The following is a 15,352-nucleotide window of genomic DNA, read 5'->3' on the forward strand; positions in this document are numbered from 1 at the left end:
GGCTGGAGTGCAGTGGCACCATCTTGGCTCACTGCAGCCTCCACCTCCCGGGTTCAAGCGATTCTCCTGCCTCATCCTCCAGAGTAGCTAGAATTACAGGCTTGCCCACCACACCCAGCTAATTTTTTGTATTTTTAGTAGAGATGGGGTTTCACCATGTTGGCCAGGCTGGTTTCAAACTCCTGACCTCAAGCAGTCTGCCTGTCTCAGTCTCCCAAAGTGCTAGGATTACAGGCTTAAGCCACCGCACACAGCTGTTGATTTTTTAAATAAAGGATCTTGCTCTGTTTTTCAGGCTGTAGTACCGTGGGGCAGTCACAGCTCACTGCACCCTCGGCCTGGGCTCAATCCTCCCACCTCAGCCTCCTGAGTAGCTCAGACCACAGACATGCACCACCATGCCTGGCTAATTTTTTTTTTTAATAGGCAGGGTCTACCTATGTTGCCCAGGCTGGTCTTGAACTCCTGGCCTCAAGCGATCCTCTCACCTCAGCCTTTCAAAGTGTGGGACTACAGGCGTCAGCCACCACACCTGAAGTAGAATTCTTTTTGATGTAAGAAACCCACTCTTGGCCGGGCGCGGTGGCTCAAGCCTGTAATCCCAGCACTTTGGGAGGCCGAGATGGGCGGATCACGAGGTCAGGAGATCGAGACCATCCTGGCTAACACGGTGAAACCCCGTCTCTACTAAAAAATACAAAAAAACTAGCCGGGCGAGGTGGCGGGCGCCTGTAGTCCCAGCTGCTCGGGAGGCTGAGGCAGGAGAATGGCGTGAACCCGGGAGGCGGAGCTTGCAGTGAGCGGAGATCTGGCCACTGCACTCCAGCCTAGGCGACAGAGCGAGACTCCGTCTCAAAAAAAAAAAAAAAAAAAAAAAAAAAGAAACCCACTCTTACTAGTTTAAGATAAAAGGGGAGTTTTCAGAGGCCAGGCTTAGTGACAAGCCTGTAATCCCAACACTTTGGGAGGCCGAAGTGGGCGGATAACCTGAGGTCAGGAGTTTGAGAGCAGTCTGGCCAACATAGTGAAACCCTGTCTGTATTAAAAATACAAAAATTAGCTGGGTGTGGTGGCGGGCACCTGTAATCCCAGTTTACAGGTGCTCAGGATGCTGAGGCAGGAGAATAACTCGAACCCAAGAGGCAGAGGTTGCAGTGAGCTGAGATCACACCACTTCACTCTAGTCTGGGCAACAGAGCAAGACTCCATCTCAAAAAAAATATTTTTTTTTAAATGGGGTTTTCCGGCCGGGCGCGGTGGCTCAAGCCTGTAATCCCAGCACTTTGGGAGGCTGAGACGGGCAGATCACGAGGTCAGGAGATCGAGACCATCCTGGCTAACATGGTGAAACCCCGTCTCTACTAAAAAATACAAAAAACTAGCCGGGCGAGGTGGCAGGCGCCTGTAGTCCCAGCTACTCGGGAGGCTGAGGCAGGAGAATGGTCTAAACCCGGGAGGCGGAGCTTGCAGTGAGCTGAGATCCGGCCACTGCACCCCAGCCTGGGCGACAGAGCAAGACTCTGTCTCAAAAAAAAAAAAAAAAAAATGGGGTTTTCCGAACTGGGCGTGGCAGTTCACACCTGTAATCCCAGCACTTTGGGAGGCTGAGGCAGGTGGATCACTTGAGGTCAGAAATTCGAGACCAGCCTGGGCAACATGGTGAAATCCCGTCTCTACTAAAATTATAAAAATTAGCCAGGCATGGTGGCAGCACCTGAAATCCCAGCTATTTGGGAGGTGGAGGCAGGAGAATCTCTTGAACCCAGGAGGCAGAGGCAGAGCTTGCAGTGAGCCAAGATCGTGCCACTGCACTCCAGCCTGGGCAACACAGCGAGACTCGGTCTCAAAAAAAGAAAAAAAAAAAGGAAGAGAGAGAGAGGAGTCTTTGGGAAGGCCACAGAGATTCCCTAGAGGTGGTAGGGCAGTAGGGCAGGACACACATTGAGGGGCCCCAGGACTTGGTCAGGAAGGAGCTAGAGCAGGTCCTTTGTCCATGGGCCACATGAGCTATTGGGGCTTGTATCTCTGCCTCTCTTTCTAGCCAGATGGAAGGTCTGATCAGTCAGTGCCACAAGGCAGCTAACCCAGGCTGAACAGGAAGTGAGGCAGGCAGAGGGATCAGGGAAGGGAAATGGATGGTGAAGGCCACGACGGGCGAGGCTTTGCTGCAGTAACACACAACCCCCAAATCTGCGTGGGCCACAACCACAACTTTAGTTTGTTGCTTACACTCCCTGCGCTCACCCAGGGCTGGCAGGATCCCTGTACTCCTCTGAGTGGCACAGGAAACTTGGCTGATGGAGGCGCTCTCTCCATGCATCCTCCACCATCCATTCCCCAGACCCTTAGACTTCCATCTAGAAGTGACACCTGTCACCTCCACCCTCATGTGATTGGCCAAAGTGAGTGTGGCCATGTCCGAGTTCCCCAGGATAGGGCCTCGAATCCTTCTGCAGGGAAGAGGGGCCAGCAGATGTTTGAGGACAGTCTGCCACGGATCGGATGGGTAAGCAAAAGATTCAGGCCAGGTGTGGTGGGTCACACCTGTAATCCCAGCACATTGGGAGGCTGAGGCAGGCAGATCACCTGAGATCAGGAGTTCAAGATCAGCCTTGCCAATATGGTGAAACCTCGTCTCTACTAAAAATACAAAAATTAGCTGGGCGTGATGGCACGCACCTGTAATTCCAGCTACTCAGGAGGCTGAGGCACAAGAATCGCTTGAACCCGGGAGGTGGACGTAGCAGTGAGAGGAGATTGTGCCACTGCACTCCAGCCTGGGCAACAGAGACAGACCCCCTCTCAAAAAAAAGAAAAAAAACTTCAGAGATTCAGAGGTCCACAGATGTGGAAGAGAGCTTCTATTTTGTCTCATTTACCACCTCACTTCTCAGTTTGGAGTTGGAGAAACCGAGGCTTAGAGAGGTCAACGGGCTGGCCAAGCTCCCACAATGATAAAGCTAGGGCTAGGGCGACACCTGCCAGGCCCAATGTGTCAAGATACATCCTGGGTCCTGTGTGCCAAGCCTTGGCGGGGCAAAGTTGGGGCCCAGAGGACGGTAAGACACAGCAACTCCTAGTTCCCAGAGACAGATCCGGGTTCCAGCCCCAGCTCACCATGCACTGGGCATGCCACCCAGGGAGTCAACCCCACTGCAGCCCCCGCCGCGGGGCATCCAGGGAGCCCACCATCTGCGGCGTGAGCGGCCGCCTCTCACCACCAGGGAGCGCGCTCTGCCTGGGCCCAGATTCCACCCCTGGACTGTCTCCCCCCAAAATTTTCCTTTCACTTTCGGTCTCTGGCTGTCACCCGGCTTGGCCCCTTCCACACCCAGCTGGGGCAAGCCTGGTGCGTGAGGAGACTTGGACTCTAGGTCCCCAAGGGGCGGAGCCAGGGTCCCCACTCCTGGGACAGGGGGAGCAGAGGGTGGGGGGCTGGGTTCCTGGGTCCCTAACCTGGGGAGGGTTCTGGGGACCATCGGGGTTCTTGGAAGTGGAGATGAAGAGTTTTCACCATAACTGGGGCCGACGCAGGAAGCCTGGGGGAGGAAGGGGCGGAAACTCAGCCACATCAAAGGGATGCAGGAGGGGCGGGGAGGCAAAGGGGCGGGCGGGACAGGGGCTGGGGCATGGGGGTCCGAGACTTGTTCTTCTGTCCCTTCCAAGACCCGGCCACAGGAGGCATGAGGGGCCCCCGGCCGAGATGACAGTGCTGGCGCCAGCCTGGAGCCCAACAGTGCGTAAATCCCAGGGACAAGGTCAGGGGAGAGGGGAGGCACAATGTCAGGATGGGGCGGGGGGGGGAGATGGAGGGGAGGATAGATGGACAGAGGAGGGGGAAATACGAGGGGAGATGGACAGATGTGAGGGGAGATGGATAGGAGAGGAGATGGACAGAGGAGGGGGAGATGGACAGAGGAGGGGAAGATGGACAGGAGGGGGAGATGGACAGGAGGGGGAGATGGACAGAGGAGGGGGAGATAGGAGAGGGAGATGGACAGAGGAGAGGGAAATAGACAGGAGAGGGAGCTGGACAGGAGGGGGAGATGGACAGAATGAGGAGATGGACAGGAGAGGAGATGGACAGGACAGGGTATGGATAGAGGAGAGGGGAGATGGACAGGAGGGGGTATGGACAGAGGAGAGGGGAGGTGAACAGGAGGGGGAGATGGACAGAGGAGAGGGAGATGAAGAGGAGGGGGAGGTGGACAGGAGGAGGGAGATGGACAGATGGGGAGATGGACAGAGGAGGAGGAGATGGACAGGAGGGGGTATGGACAGAGGACAGGGGAGGTGGACAGAGCCAAGAACGAATGAAGAGGACGTGGACCAAGATCAAGAGAGAAGCAGGCAACAGGGGTGTATAAGGCAGAGGGAGGAACAGGACTGGAGGAACCCGGGCGAGGAAAGCAGACGTGAGGATGAGGTGGTTGGAGACAGACGGGCAGAGTGGGGGAGATGGGGAGAGAGAGGGGTGGGGCAGAGGAGGATGCAAACTGGACGGCGTTGGACCAGAGGCAGAGAGAAACCGGGAAAGACGAGCAGAGATGGGGCCACGTCCCCGGAAAGTGTGGAAGAGGCGGAAGGACACCTGGGGAAGGAGGGGCGGGGAAGACAGAACAGTGCAGGTGGGAAGCCCGGAGGAGGGGGCTGTGTGTGGAACAGCGGAGGGCTCCCCTAGCGCCCCCTCCCCTGCAGACCTATCTCCTCCTGCTGCTGCTGCTGAGTTCGGGACTCAGTGAGACCCAGGACTGCTCCTTCCAACACAGCCCCATCTCCTCCGACTTCGCTGTCAAAATCCGCGAGCTGGTGAGAGGCGCTACCCGCTACCCCGGACCCCTTCACGTGATCCCCCTCCCTTTTTTTTTTTTTTTTTAAGTAGAGACGGGGTCTCTGTCCCTGTGATGCCCAGGGTGGTCTTGAACTCCTGGGCTCAAGCGATCCTCCCACCTTGGCCTCCCAAAATGCTGGAATTACAGGCGTGAGCCACTGTGCTTAGGGGTATCCTCCCTCTGTGAAGTCAAAGTTCTGTGACTTCTTCTGGGCTCCCCTCTCTGGCTCTTTTCCCTCTCTCTCCGATTCTCTGCTGCCTCCTCTGGGTCTCCACAGTTCTGTTTCCCGCTGTCTTCAGCCAGGCCTGACTCTGTTTTCTCCCGCATGCAGTCTGACTACCTGCTTCAAGATTACCCGGTCACCGTGCCCTCCAACCTGCAGGACGTGAGTCATGTTGGGAGGGACCTGGGATGGAGGTGGGGACCACAGACTCAAGATGCCCCACCCAGGCGAGTGGATAACCTGGCCCTCCCCTCCCCAAACCCAGGAATCAGAGTCCCCGGCCCCTCCTCCCTCAGACCCAGGAACCCCGGCCCAGCCCCTCCTCCCTCCGGCCCAGCCCCTCCTCCCTCCGGCCCAGCAGCCCCGGCCCAGCCCCTCCTCCCTCAGACCCGGGGGTTCTCCCCACTAGGAGGAGCTCTGCGGGGCCCTCTGGCGGCTGGTCCTGGCACAGCGCTGGATGGAGCGGCTCAAGACTGTGGCTGGGTCCAAGATGCAAGGCTTGCTGGAGCGCGTGAACACGGAGATACACTTTGTCACCAAATGTGCCTTTCAGGTCAGCCCTCAACTTAGGGGACAAGTGAGGGGAGGGAGATGCCTTCGTACGCATTAGAAGTAAAGCTCCGCTAGGCCTTATTGGAGATTTATTTGGATCACAGCCACCCAAGGAAGGTAGAGCGAGAAGCTCTACCCGGCGGAGCTCTGTTCCTGCAGAACAAACACGTCCCCAGGCACTGGTGATGGGGAGCAGTCTGGTCCCATTCTGGGGCCCCGGTTTCCTAGGCCATGATGAAGGGTGCCACTGAGGGGTTCTTCCCCCGAAAAAAACTGGGGAGAAGAGGTCTCTAAAGTGAGAAGACCGCGCGCGGTGGCTCACTCCTGTAATCCCAGAGCTTTAGGAGGCTGAGGTGGGCGGATCACTTTAGGTCAGGAGTTCGAGACTAGCCTGGCCAACATGATGAAACCCCAGCTGTACTAAAAATACAAAAATTAGCCAGGCATGGTGGCTAGGGAATCGCTTGAACCCGGGAGCCAGAGGCTGCAGTGAGCCGAGATCATGCCACGGCACTCCAGCCTGGGAGACAGAGTGAAACTGTCTCAAAAACAAAACAAGGCCGGGCGCGGTGGCTCAAGCCTGTAATCCCAGCACTTTGGGAGGCCGAGACGGGCGGATCACGAGGTCAGGAGATCGAGACCATCCTGGCTAACACGGTGAAACCCCATCTCTACTAAAAAATACAAAAAAAAAAAAAAAACTAGCCGGGTGAGGTGGCGGGCGCCTGTAGTCCCAGCTACTCGGGAGGCTGAGGCAGGAGAATGGCGGGAACCCGGGAGGCGGAGCTTGCAGTGAGCTGAGATCCGGCCACTGCACCCCAGTCTGGGTGACAGAGCGAGACTCCCTCTCAAAACAAACAAACAAACAAACAAACAAAAACCTCTATCTGAGGGCTGGGTGCAGTGGCTCACACCTGTAATCCCAGCACTTTCGGAGGCCAAGGTAGGAGGACTGCTTGAGCCCAGGTGTTCAAGACCAACCCGGGTAACACAGTGAAACCTCATCTCTGCACAAAAATAAAAATAAATTAGCCAGGCATGGTGGTGCCCACCTGTGGTCCCAGCTACTCAGAAGGCTGAGGTGGGAGGATCACTTGAGCCCTGGATTTCAAAGCTGCGGTGAACTGTGACTGGGCCACTGCACTCCAGCTTGGGTGACAAAGCAAGACCCTGTCTCAAAACATAAAATAGGCTGGGTGCAGTGGTTCACAGCTGTAATCCCAGCACTTTGGGAGGCTGAGACAGGCAGATTGCCTGAGCTCAGGAGTTCAAGACCAGCCTGGGCAACACAATGAACGCCGTCTCTACTAAAATACAAAAAAAAAAAAAATTAGCCGGGCATGGTGGCAGGCACCTGTAGTCCCAGCTACTCGGGAGATTGAGGCAGGAGAATTGCTTGAACCCAGGAGGCGGAGGTTGCAGTGAGCCAAGACCACACCACTGCACTCCAGCCTGAGCGACAGAGCAAGACTCCGTCTCCAAAAAAATTAAAAATAAAAGGCCGGGCGCAGTGGCTCACACCTGTAATCCCAGCACTTTGGGAGCCCAAGGCGGGCAGATCACAAGGTCAGGAGTTTGAGACCAGCCTGGTCAATGTGGTGAAACCCCATCTCTACTAAAAATACAAAAGTTAGCCAGGCGTGGTGGTGTGCACCTGTAATCCCAGCTACTCGGGAGGCTGAGGCAGAAGAATTCCTTGAACCTGGGAAGTGGAGGTTGCAGTGAGCCAAGATCACACCACTGCACTCCAGCCTGGGCGACAGAGCAAGACTCTGTCTCCAAAAATTTTTTTTTTTTTTTTTTTTTTTTGAGACGGAATCTCGCTGTGTCACCCAGGCTGGAGTGCAGTGGCCCGATCTCGGCTCACTGCAAGCTCCGCCTCCCGGGTTTACGCCATTCTCCTGCCTCAGCCTCCGAGTAGCTGGGACTACAGGCGCCCGCCACCACGCCCGGCTAGTTTTTTGTATTTTTAGTAGAGACGGGGTTTCACCATGTTAGCCAGGATGGTCTCGATCTCCTGACTTCATGATCCACCCGCCTCGGCCTCCCAAAGTACTGGGATTACAGGCTTGAGCCACCGCGCCCGGCCTCAAAAAAATTAAAAATAAAATAAAAGGCCGGGCGTGATAGCTCACACCTGTAATCCTAGCACTTTGGGAGCCCGAGACAGGCAGATCATGAGGTCAGGAGTTTGAGCCCAGCCTGGCCAACGCGGTGAAACCCTGTCTCTACTAAAAATACAAAAATTAGCCTGGCATGGTGGTGCACGCCTATAGTCCCAGCTACTTGGGAGGCTGAGGCAGAAGAATTCCTTGAACCCGGGAGCCGGAGGTTGCATGAGCCAAGATCGTGCCACTGCACTGCACACCAGCCTGGGTAACAGAGCGAGACTCCATCTCAAAACAAAAAATAAAATAATAAACTAAAATAACTTTGGGAGGTCAAGGTGGGCGGATCACCTGAGGTCAGGAGTTTGAGACTAGCCTGACGAACATAGAGAAACCCCATTTCTACTAAAAAATATAAATAAATAAATAAATAAATAAATAAATATGGCCGGGTGCGGTGGCTCACGCCTATAATGCCAGCACTTTGGGAGGCCAAGGTGGGCAGATCACCTGAGGTCAGGAGTTCGAGACCAGCCTGTCCAACATGGAGAAACCCCATCTCTACTAAAAATACAAAAAGTAGCCGGACATGGTGGTGGGCACCTATAGTCCCAAGCACTGGGGATGTTGGGGCAGGATAATCACTTGAACCCAGGAGGCAGAGGTTGCATTTCACCACTCCAGCCTGGGCAACACAGCGAGACTCTATCTCAAAAAAATAAAAAATAAATAAAATAAAATAAATAAACTCTCTCTGAGAGCCACAGCTCACTGGGCCCTGCCCTGTTGCTGGGCATAGCCAGCAGGGAAGGGCCTTTGGCCTGCGGAGGGGTGGTGAGGGGAATGACGTGGTGGTGACGTCTCCCTCCCCTGCTCCCAGCACCCCCCCAGCTGTCTTCGCTTCGTCCAGACCAACATCTCCCGCCTCCTGCAGGAGACCTCCGAGCAGCTGGTGGCTCTGAAGCCCTGGATCACTCGCCAGAATTTCTCCCGGTGCCTGGAGCTGCAGTGTCAGCCTGGTAAAGGCTTCCAGCCACTCCCACTCCTTCCCCTCCTGTCCTCACGGCCGCTCCTCCTCTCTGCACAGTGCGTCCCAGACCCCACCCTGCTCATATTGGTTGTGACAAGGGCAAGTTTATTCCTCAGTTTACTTTTTTTTTTTTTCTGAGTCGTCTTGCTCTGTAGCCCAGGCTGGAGTGCAGTGGCGCAATCTCGGCTCACTGCAACCTCCATCTCCAGGGTTCAAGCGAATCTTCTGCCTCAGCCTTCCGAGTACCTGGGATTAGAGGTGCGCATACCATGCCTGGCTAATTTTTGTGTTTTTGGTAGAGATGGGTTTTCACCATGTTGGCCAGGCTGGTTTCGAACTCCTGACCTCAAGAGATCCGTCCACCTTGGCCTCCCAAAGTGCTGCGATTACAGGCATGAGCCACTGTGCCTAGGCTATTCGCTCATCTAATTTGTGACAATCTGATGAGGTAGGTACAATGATTATCGTAGTTTTACAGATGAGCAAACTGAGGCACAGAGAGGCCAAGCAGCCCATCCAAGGTCACACAGTCAGTGGCAGCCAGGCCTCTCTTTCCTTCCTTACCCCAGCCCTTCTCCTTGGTCACCCAGCCTCCTCTTTCTCCCCAGACTCCTCAACCCTGCCACCCCCACGGAGTCCAGGGGCCCTGGAGGCCACAGCCCTGACAGCCCCGCAGCGCCCTCTGCTCCTCCTCCTGCTGTTGCTGCCTGTGGGCCTCCTGCTGCTGGCCACTGCCTGGTGCCTGCACTGGCAGAGGACGCGGCGGAGGACACCCCGCCCTAGGGAGCAGGTGAGCAGGGTGGGCAGAGGGGGTGAGGGGGCCGAGAGGGTGACCCACTTGTGGCTGACACTTTGGGGCCCACAGGTGCCCCCTGTCCCCAGTCCCCAGGACCTGCTGCTTGTGGAGCACTGACCTGGCTGGGGCCTCATCCTGGTGAGTCCTTCATGAACCATGGGGCCTGGATTTTGTGTCTGCAGGTGGGGAGGGGCACTAGGAGGCCATGGAAGGGTGGTGAGTAGCGGAGGGGCAGGGGCAGCTCTGGGTACAGAAAGACCCCTCTGGGATCAGGCATGGTGGCTGACACCTGTAATTCCAGCACTTTGGGAGGCTGAGGCAGGTGGATCACTTGAAGTCAGGAGTTCAACACCGGCCTGGCCAACATGGCAAAACCAGTCTCTACTAAAAATACAAAAATTAGCTGAGCGTAGTGGTGTGTGCCTGTAATCCCAGCTACTAGGGAGGCTGAGGCAGGAGAATTGCTTGAACGCAGGAGGCGGAGGTTTCAGTGAGCCGAGATTGCTCCACTGGACTCCAGCCTGGGTGACAGAGCTAGACTCCATTTCGAGAAGAGAAGAGAAGAGAAGGGGAGGGGAGGGCAGGAGAGGGCAGGGCAGGGCAGGGCAGGGGATGCAAAGCCCTATGGGGCCACGGACACAGACCTGGAGACCAAGCTGGAGGCTGTGGGAGGACCCAGGACAAGGACCATGGGATGGAGTGGCGTGGATGGGCAGCGAGTCAGGGGTCAGTGATCAGGAGGGACAGGCTTGGGGCCTGATAGGCTTGAGTTGGCACAGATCGCCCTGGTCCAGCGATGGGGTGGACAGGGGAGAACCTGGGGGAGGAGTTAGATTAGGGAAAGACATGGAGCTCATTGGGGACCTGAAGGAGCAAGGGGCCCTGGGGAGATCTGTGGATGCAGGAGTTTGCAAGCCTCCTGGGGCAGGAAGGAAATGGCATTCCAGAAAGAGGGAACTGCCTTTGTAAAGCCGATTGGTATGAGAAAGCTCAGGGTGTTCCAGTAACTTGGGCCAATGTGGTGCAGCAAGGAGCCATGGGAGGTGTGAGAGGGAGGAAACGAGCTGGGAACAAGTGTGGAGGGTGCGGGCAGGTGGGCCAGGAGGGAAGAAAGAGGGGAGGCCTCAGCAGGTCCCCTAACATTTCTTTTTTTTTTTTTTTTTTGAGACAGAGTCTCGCTCTGCTGCCCAGGCTGGAGTGCAGTGGCGTGATCTTGGCTCACTGCAAGCTCCGCCTCCCGGGTTCACGCCATTCTCCTGCCTCAGCCTCCCGAGTAGCTGGGACTACAGGCGCCTGCCACCTCGCCCGGCTAGTTTTTTTGTATTTTTTTAGTAGAGACGGGGTTTCACTGTGTCAGCCAGGATGGTCTCGATCTCCTGACCTCGTGATCCGCCCGTCTCGGCCTCCCAAAGTGCTGGGATTACAGGCTTGAGCCACCGCGCCCGGCCCCCCTAACATTTCAAATCTAACATTTTGTAGTAATTGCTCACACATATACTGCCTTAGTAATGCAGGCCTCATGTGGGGCTTTCTTCCTTTTTTTATTTTTTATTTTTTTGAGATGGACTCTCACTCTGTCGCCCAGGCTAGAGTGCAGTGGCGCGATCTCAGCTCACTGCAGCCTCCGCCTCCCGGGTTCAAGCGATTCTCCTGCCTCAGCCTCTGGAGTAGCTGGGATTACAGGTACCCACAAGCACGCTTGGCTAATTTTTGTGTTTGTAACAGAGACGGGGTTTCACCATGTTGGCCAGGCTGGTCTCAAACGCCTGATCTCAGCTGATCCACCCGCCTCAGCCTCCCAAAGTGCTGGGATTACAGGCATGAGCCATCCCACCCGGCCTCCAGGTTGTCTTGATCCAGCATCTGTGCCCTTCACTCTGCTGCCTCAGTTTCCTGATCTGTACAAAAGGCTCTAATAATTGTCCTTCTACCATAGGGTTGTCATGAGGTTAAGTGAAGTGACACAGGCAAGGCTTTTAGAGCAATGCAGTGGAAACAACACGTGGGCTACCTGTGCGATTTTCACTTTCCTAGTAGCCACATTTTTTTTTTTTTTTTTTTTTTTTTTCCTTTCTGAGACGGTGTCTCACTCTGTCGCCAGGCTGGAGTCCAGTGGTGCAATCTCAACTCACTGCAACCTCCACCTCCCGGGGTCAAGTGATTCTCCTGCTTCAGCCTCCCGAGTAGCTGGGATTACAGGCACCCGCCATCACACCCGGCTAATTTTTTGTATTTTTAATAGAGACGGGGCTTCACCATGTTGGCCAGACTGGTCTCGAACCCCTAACCTCGTGATCCACCCACCTCGGCCTCCCAAAGTGCTGGGATTACAGGCGTGAGCCACCACGTCCAGCCTCAGTTTTTTAAAAAAGGAAAAAGAAGCAAGTAACTTTATGTTATGCAGTATATCCAAAATATTGTCATTTCAACATATAATCAATATTTTTCAATGATTAATTAGACATTAATAATTTTGAATCATTCATCATTTTGAATATTTTACATTCTGTTGTCATACTAAGCCTTCAGCATCCAATGTACACTTTTTTTTTTTTCTTTTGAGATGGATTCTCGCTCTGTCACCCAGGCTGGAGTGCAGTGGCGCAATCTCAGCTCACTGCAACCTCCGACTCCCGGGTTCAGGCGATTCTCCTGCCTCAGCCTCCCAATTACCTGGGATTACAGGCATGCGCCACCACACCCGGCTAATTTTTGTACTTTTAGTAGAGACAGGGTTTCACCATCTTGTCCAGGACGGTCTCCATCTCCTGACCTCGCGTTCCACCCGCCTCAAAGTGCTGGGATTACAAGTGTGAGCCACCGTGCCAGGCTCAGACAATAAATTTTTATCAGAAACACTTCATCTATATTTAAATTTCATGAAATTTACAGTTGCCAAAAGTAGATTCACATAGTCAAGTTGTTCAAAACATACATTAAACCAGCCTGGGCAACATGGCGAAACCCCATCTCTACAAAAAAATTTTAAAAAGTAGCTGGCTGTGGTGGCACATGCCTGTAGTCCCAGCTACTCAAGAGGCAAGGTAGGAGGATCGCTTGAGCCCAGGAGGTCGACGCTGCAGTAAGCTATGATTGTGCCACTGCACTCCAGCCTGAGTGAGAGAGCAAGACCCTGTCTCCAAAACAAAAAACAAAAACCACACAGAAGAGCTTAGAATCTCAGTTGCTATCTCTGGGAATCACCATGATTGCTAAGACCCGTATCTATCCACCAAAAAAAAAAAAAATGAGTGCACTCCAGCCTGGGCAATAGAGGGAGAGACCCTGTCACAAAAAAAGACAGAGAGAAAGAAAGAAAAAAGAAAAACATACATACGTTTTCCAATAACTGTTAACAGATCAAGGACCAGTATCTGAATCGCTCTGTCACCTAGGCTGGAGTGCAGTGGCATGATCTCAGCTCACTACAACCTCCGCCTCCCGGGTTCAAGTGATTCTCCTGCCTCAGCCTCCCGAGTAGCTGGGACTACAGGCTCGTGCCACCACGCCCAGCTAATTTTTGTATTTTTAGTAAAGGTGGGGTTTCACCATGTTTGCCATGATGGTCTCAATCTCTTGACCTCGTGATCTGCCTGCCTCAGCCTCCCAAAGTGCTGGGATTACAGGAGTGAGCCGCCCTGCCCGACTAATACCTGATATTAATTTTATTGTGTCTCACCCAGCATGGTGGCTCTCCTTGGCAGATCACTTGAGCCTAAAGAGTTCAAGACCAGCTTGGGCAACATGGTGAAACCCCATCTCTACTAAAAATATAAAAATTAGCTGGGTGTGGTAGCACCACCAGTAATCCCAGCTAACTCAGGAGGCTGAGGCAGGAAGAATCGCTTGAACCCGGGAGGCAGAGGCTGCAGTGAGCCGAGATCGTGCCACTGCACTCCAGCCTAGGTGACAGAGCGAGACTGTCTCAAAAGAAGTTTAAGTCCAGCCTCGAACTCCTGGACTCAAGTGATCCTCCTGCCTCAACCTCCTGAGTAGTGTACCGGCCCCATCTCAAGTGTTCAGTATTCACATGTGGCTGGTTATTCCCGTATTAAAGAGCAAAAATAGAGAACATTTCTTTTTTTTTCTTTTTTTTTTTTTTTTGAGACGGAGTCTCGCTCAGTCGCCCAGGCTGGAGTGCAGTGGCGCCATCTCGGCTCACTGCAAGCTCCGCCTCCCGGGTTTACGCCATTCTCCTGCCTCAGCCTCCCAAGTAGCTGGGACTACAGGCGCCCGCCACCTCGCCCAGCTAATTTTTTTGTATTTTTAGTAGAGACGGGGTTTCATTGTGTTAGCCAGGATGGTCTCGATCTCCTGACCTCGTGATCCGCCCGTCTCGGCCTCCCAAAGTGCTGGGATTACAGGCTTGAGCCACCGCGCCCGGCCAATAGAGAACATTTCTTTTTCTTTCTTTCTTTTTTTTTTTTTTTTTTGAGACAGGAGTTTCACTTTTGTTGCCCAGGCTGGAGTGCAATGGCGCGATCTCGACTCACTGCAACCTTCACCTCCCGGGTTCAAGCGATTCTCCTGCCTCAGCTAATTTTGTAGTTTTAGTAGAAATGGGGTTTCTCCATGTTGGTCAGGCTGGTCTCGAACTCCCGACCTCGGGTGATCCACCCGCCTCAACCTCCCCAAGTGCTGGGATTACAGGTGTGAGCCACCGTGCCTGGCCCTAATTTTGTATTTTTAGTAGAGATGAGGTTTCTCCATGTTGGTCAGGCTAGTCTCAAACTCCCAACCTCAGGTGATCCACCCACCTCGGCCTCTCAAAGTGCTGGGATTATACGTGTGAGCCACTGTGCCCAGGCAAAAGTAGAGAACGTTTCTTCTTTGAGACGGAGTCTCTGTCACCCAGGCTGGAGTACAGTGGCGCGATCTCGGTTCACTGCAACCTCCGCCTCCCAGGTTCAAGCGATTCTCCTGCCTCAGCTTCCCGAGTAGCTGGGACAACAGGCACCTGCCACCACGCCCAGCTAATTTTTTTTAGTAGAGACGGGGTTTGGGGTTTCACCGCGTTAGCCAGGATGATCTCGATCTCCTGACCTCTTGATCTGCCTGCCTTGGCCTCCCAAAGTGCTGGGATTACAGGCGTGAGCCACCGCGCCCATCCGAGAACATTTCTGTCATGGCCACGTTCTCTTGGACAGCAATGCCCTAGCACACAGTAAGCGCTTGCTGGGAATGGTGGTGTTTTGGGAATAATCTGTGCCCCGCCCTGAGCTGTTTCTTTCTGTCTCCTCTGTCAGCGGATCCTAAACAACCCAGTGAGACAGACACATCTATCATCCCATTTTACAGGGGAGGACACTGAGGCACACAGAGGGGAGTCACCAGCCAGAGGATGCATAGCCGGCACACAGAGGAAGTGGGCTAGAGGCTGGTCCCTTCCTTGGGCCCAATACCCCTCTCATTCCCTCCCCAGGATGGAGGCAACGCCAGAACGCAGCACCGGCCCCACTTACCCAACTCTGTACAAAGCCCTTGTCCCCATGAAATTGTATATAAATCATCCTTTTCTACCAGCTCTGGCCAAGTCTGTCTGTGGATGGGTGTGTATGGGGTCGTTCTGATTTCAGAATCTTGGTTTTTCAGTTGCAATGCAATGTTTCATTCAATACGTGTTTTCTGAGGTCCCCTGAAGCCCCGGGCCAGCACTGGGCAATGCCAGAGCCCGGATTTGAGTCAGAACCAGCCCAGTCGCCCCAGGTCTCCTAGGCTATGGACGAGAAGACAAGGGACTCAGCGAGCCTGGGTGCAGGATGCCATAGGCTCCTATGGAGATAGCACAGAGGCAGTGTGAGAGCCCGCGGA

At 54.3% G+C, this 15,352-nt stretch overlaps 1 protein-coding gene across 9 annotated transcripts; it reads left to right on the plus strand.

The window, feature by feature from the left end:
* Window positions 1-1,550: 1,550 nt before the first annotated feature.
* On the plus strand, window positions 1,551-15,063 carry LOC105497202 (fms related receptor tyrosine kinase 3 ligand). 9 transcript variants are annotated; one of them, XM_071087466.1, is made up of 9 exons: window positions 1,551-3,349; window positions 3,667-3,736; window positions 4,699-4,809; window positions 5,164-5,217; window positions 5,465-5,608; window positions 8,596-8,734; window positions 9,354-9,535; window positions 9,611-9,679; window positions 14,616-15,063. In XM_071087466.1, the coding sequence occupies exons 2-8, from the start codon at window positions 3,704-3,706 to the stop codon at window positions 9,656-9,658; spliced, it is 711 nt and encodes a 236-aa protein (XP_070943567.1). In that variant the 5' UTR covers window positions 1,551-3,349; window positions 3,667-3,703; the 3' UTR covers window positions 9,659-9,679; window positions 14,616-15,063. The 9 variants fall into 9 exon arrangements, 7 of the variants coding, with proteins under 7 accessions (XP_070943567.1, XP_011766413.1, XP_011766418.1 ...); XM_011768111.2 differs by having other exon boundaries at window positions 14,788-15,063; XM_011768116.2 differs by having other exon boundaries at window positions 1,552-3,349; window positions 4,682-4,809; window positions 14,840-15,063.
* The last annotated feature ends 289 nt before the right edge of the window (window positions 15,064-15,352 follow it).

This window comes from Macaca nemestrina, chromosome 20, assembly GCF_043159975.1.
Source record: "Macaca nemestrina isolate mMacNem1 chromosome 20, mMacNem.hap1, whole genome shotgun sequence".
NCBI classification, from domain to species: Eukaryota; Metazoa; Chordata; class Mammalia; order Primates; family Cercopithecidae; genus Macaca; species Macaca nemestrina.

Coding starts and splice junctions, on each gene's coding strand:
- LOC105497202 (XM_071087466.1), top strand. CDS start 3,704: ATGACAGTGCTGGCGCCAGCCTGGAGCCCAACA. Junction 4,810..5,163: donor CTGTCAAAATCCGCGAGCTG/GTGAGAGGCGCT, acceptor TCCCGCATGCAG/TCTGACTACCTGCTTCAAGA. Junction 8,735..9,353: donor GGAGCTGCAGTGTCAGCCTG/GTAAAGGCTTCC, acceptor CTTTCTCCCCAG/ACTCCTCAACCCTGCCACCC.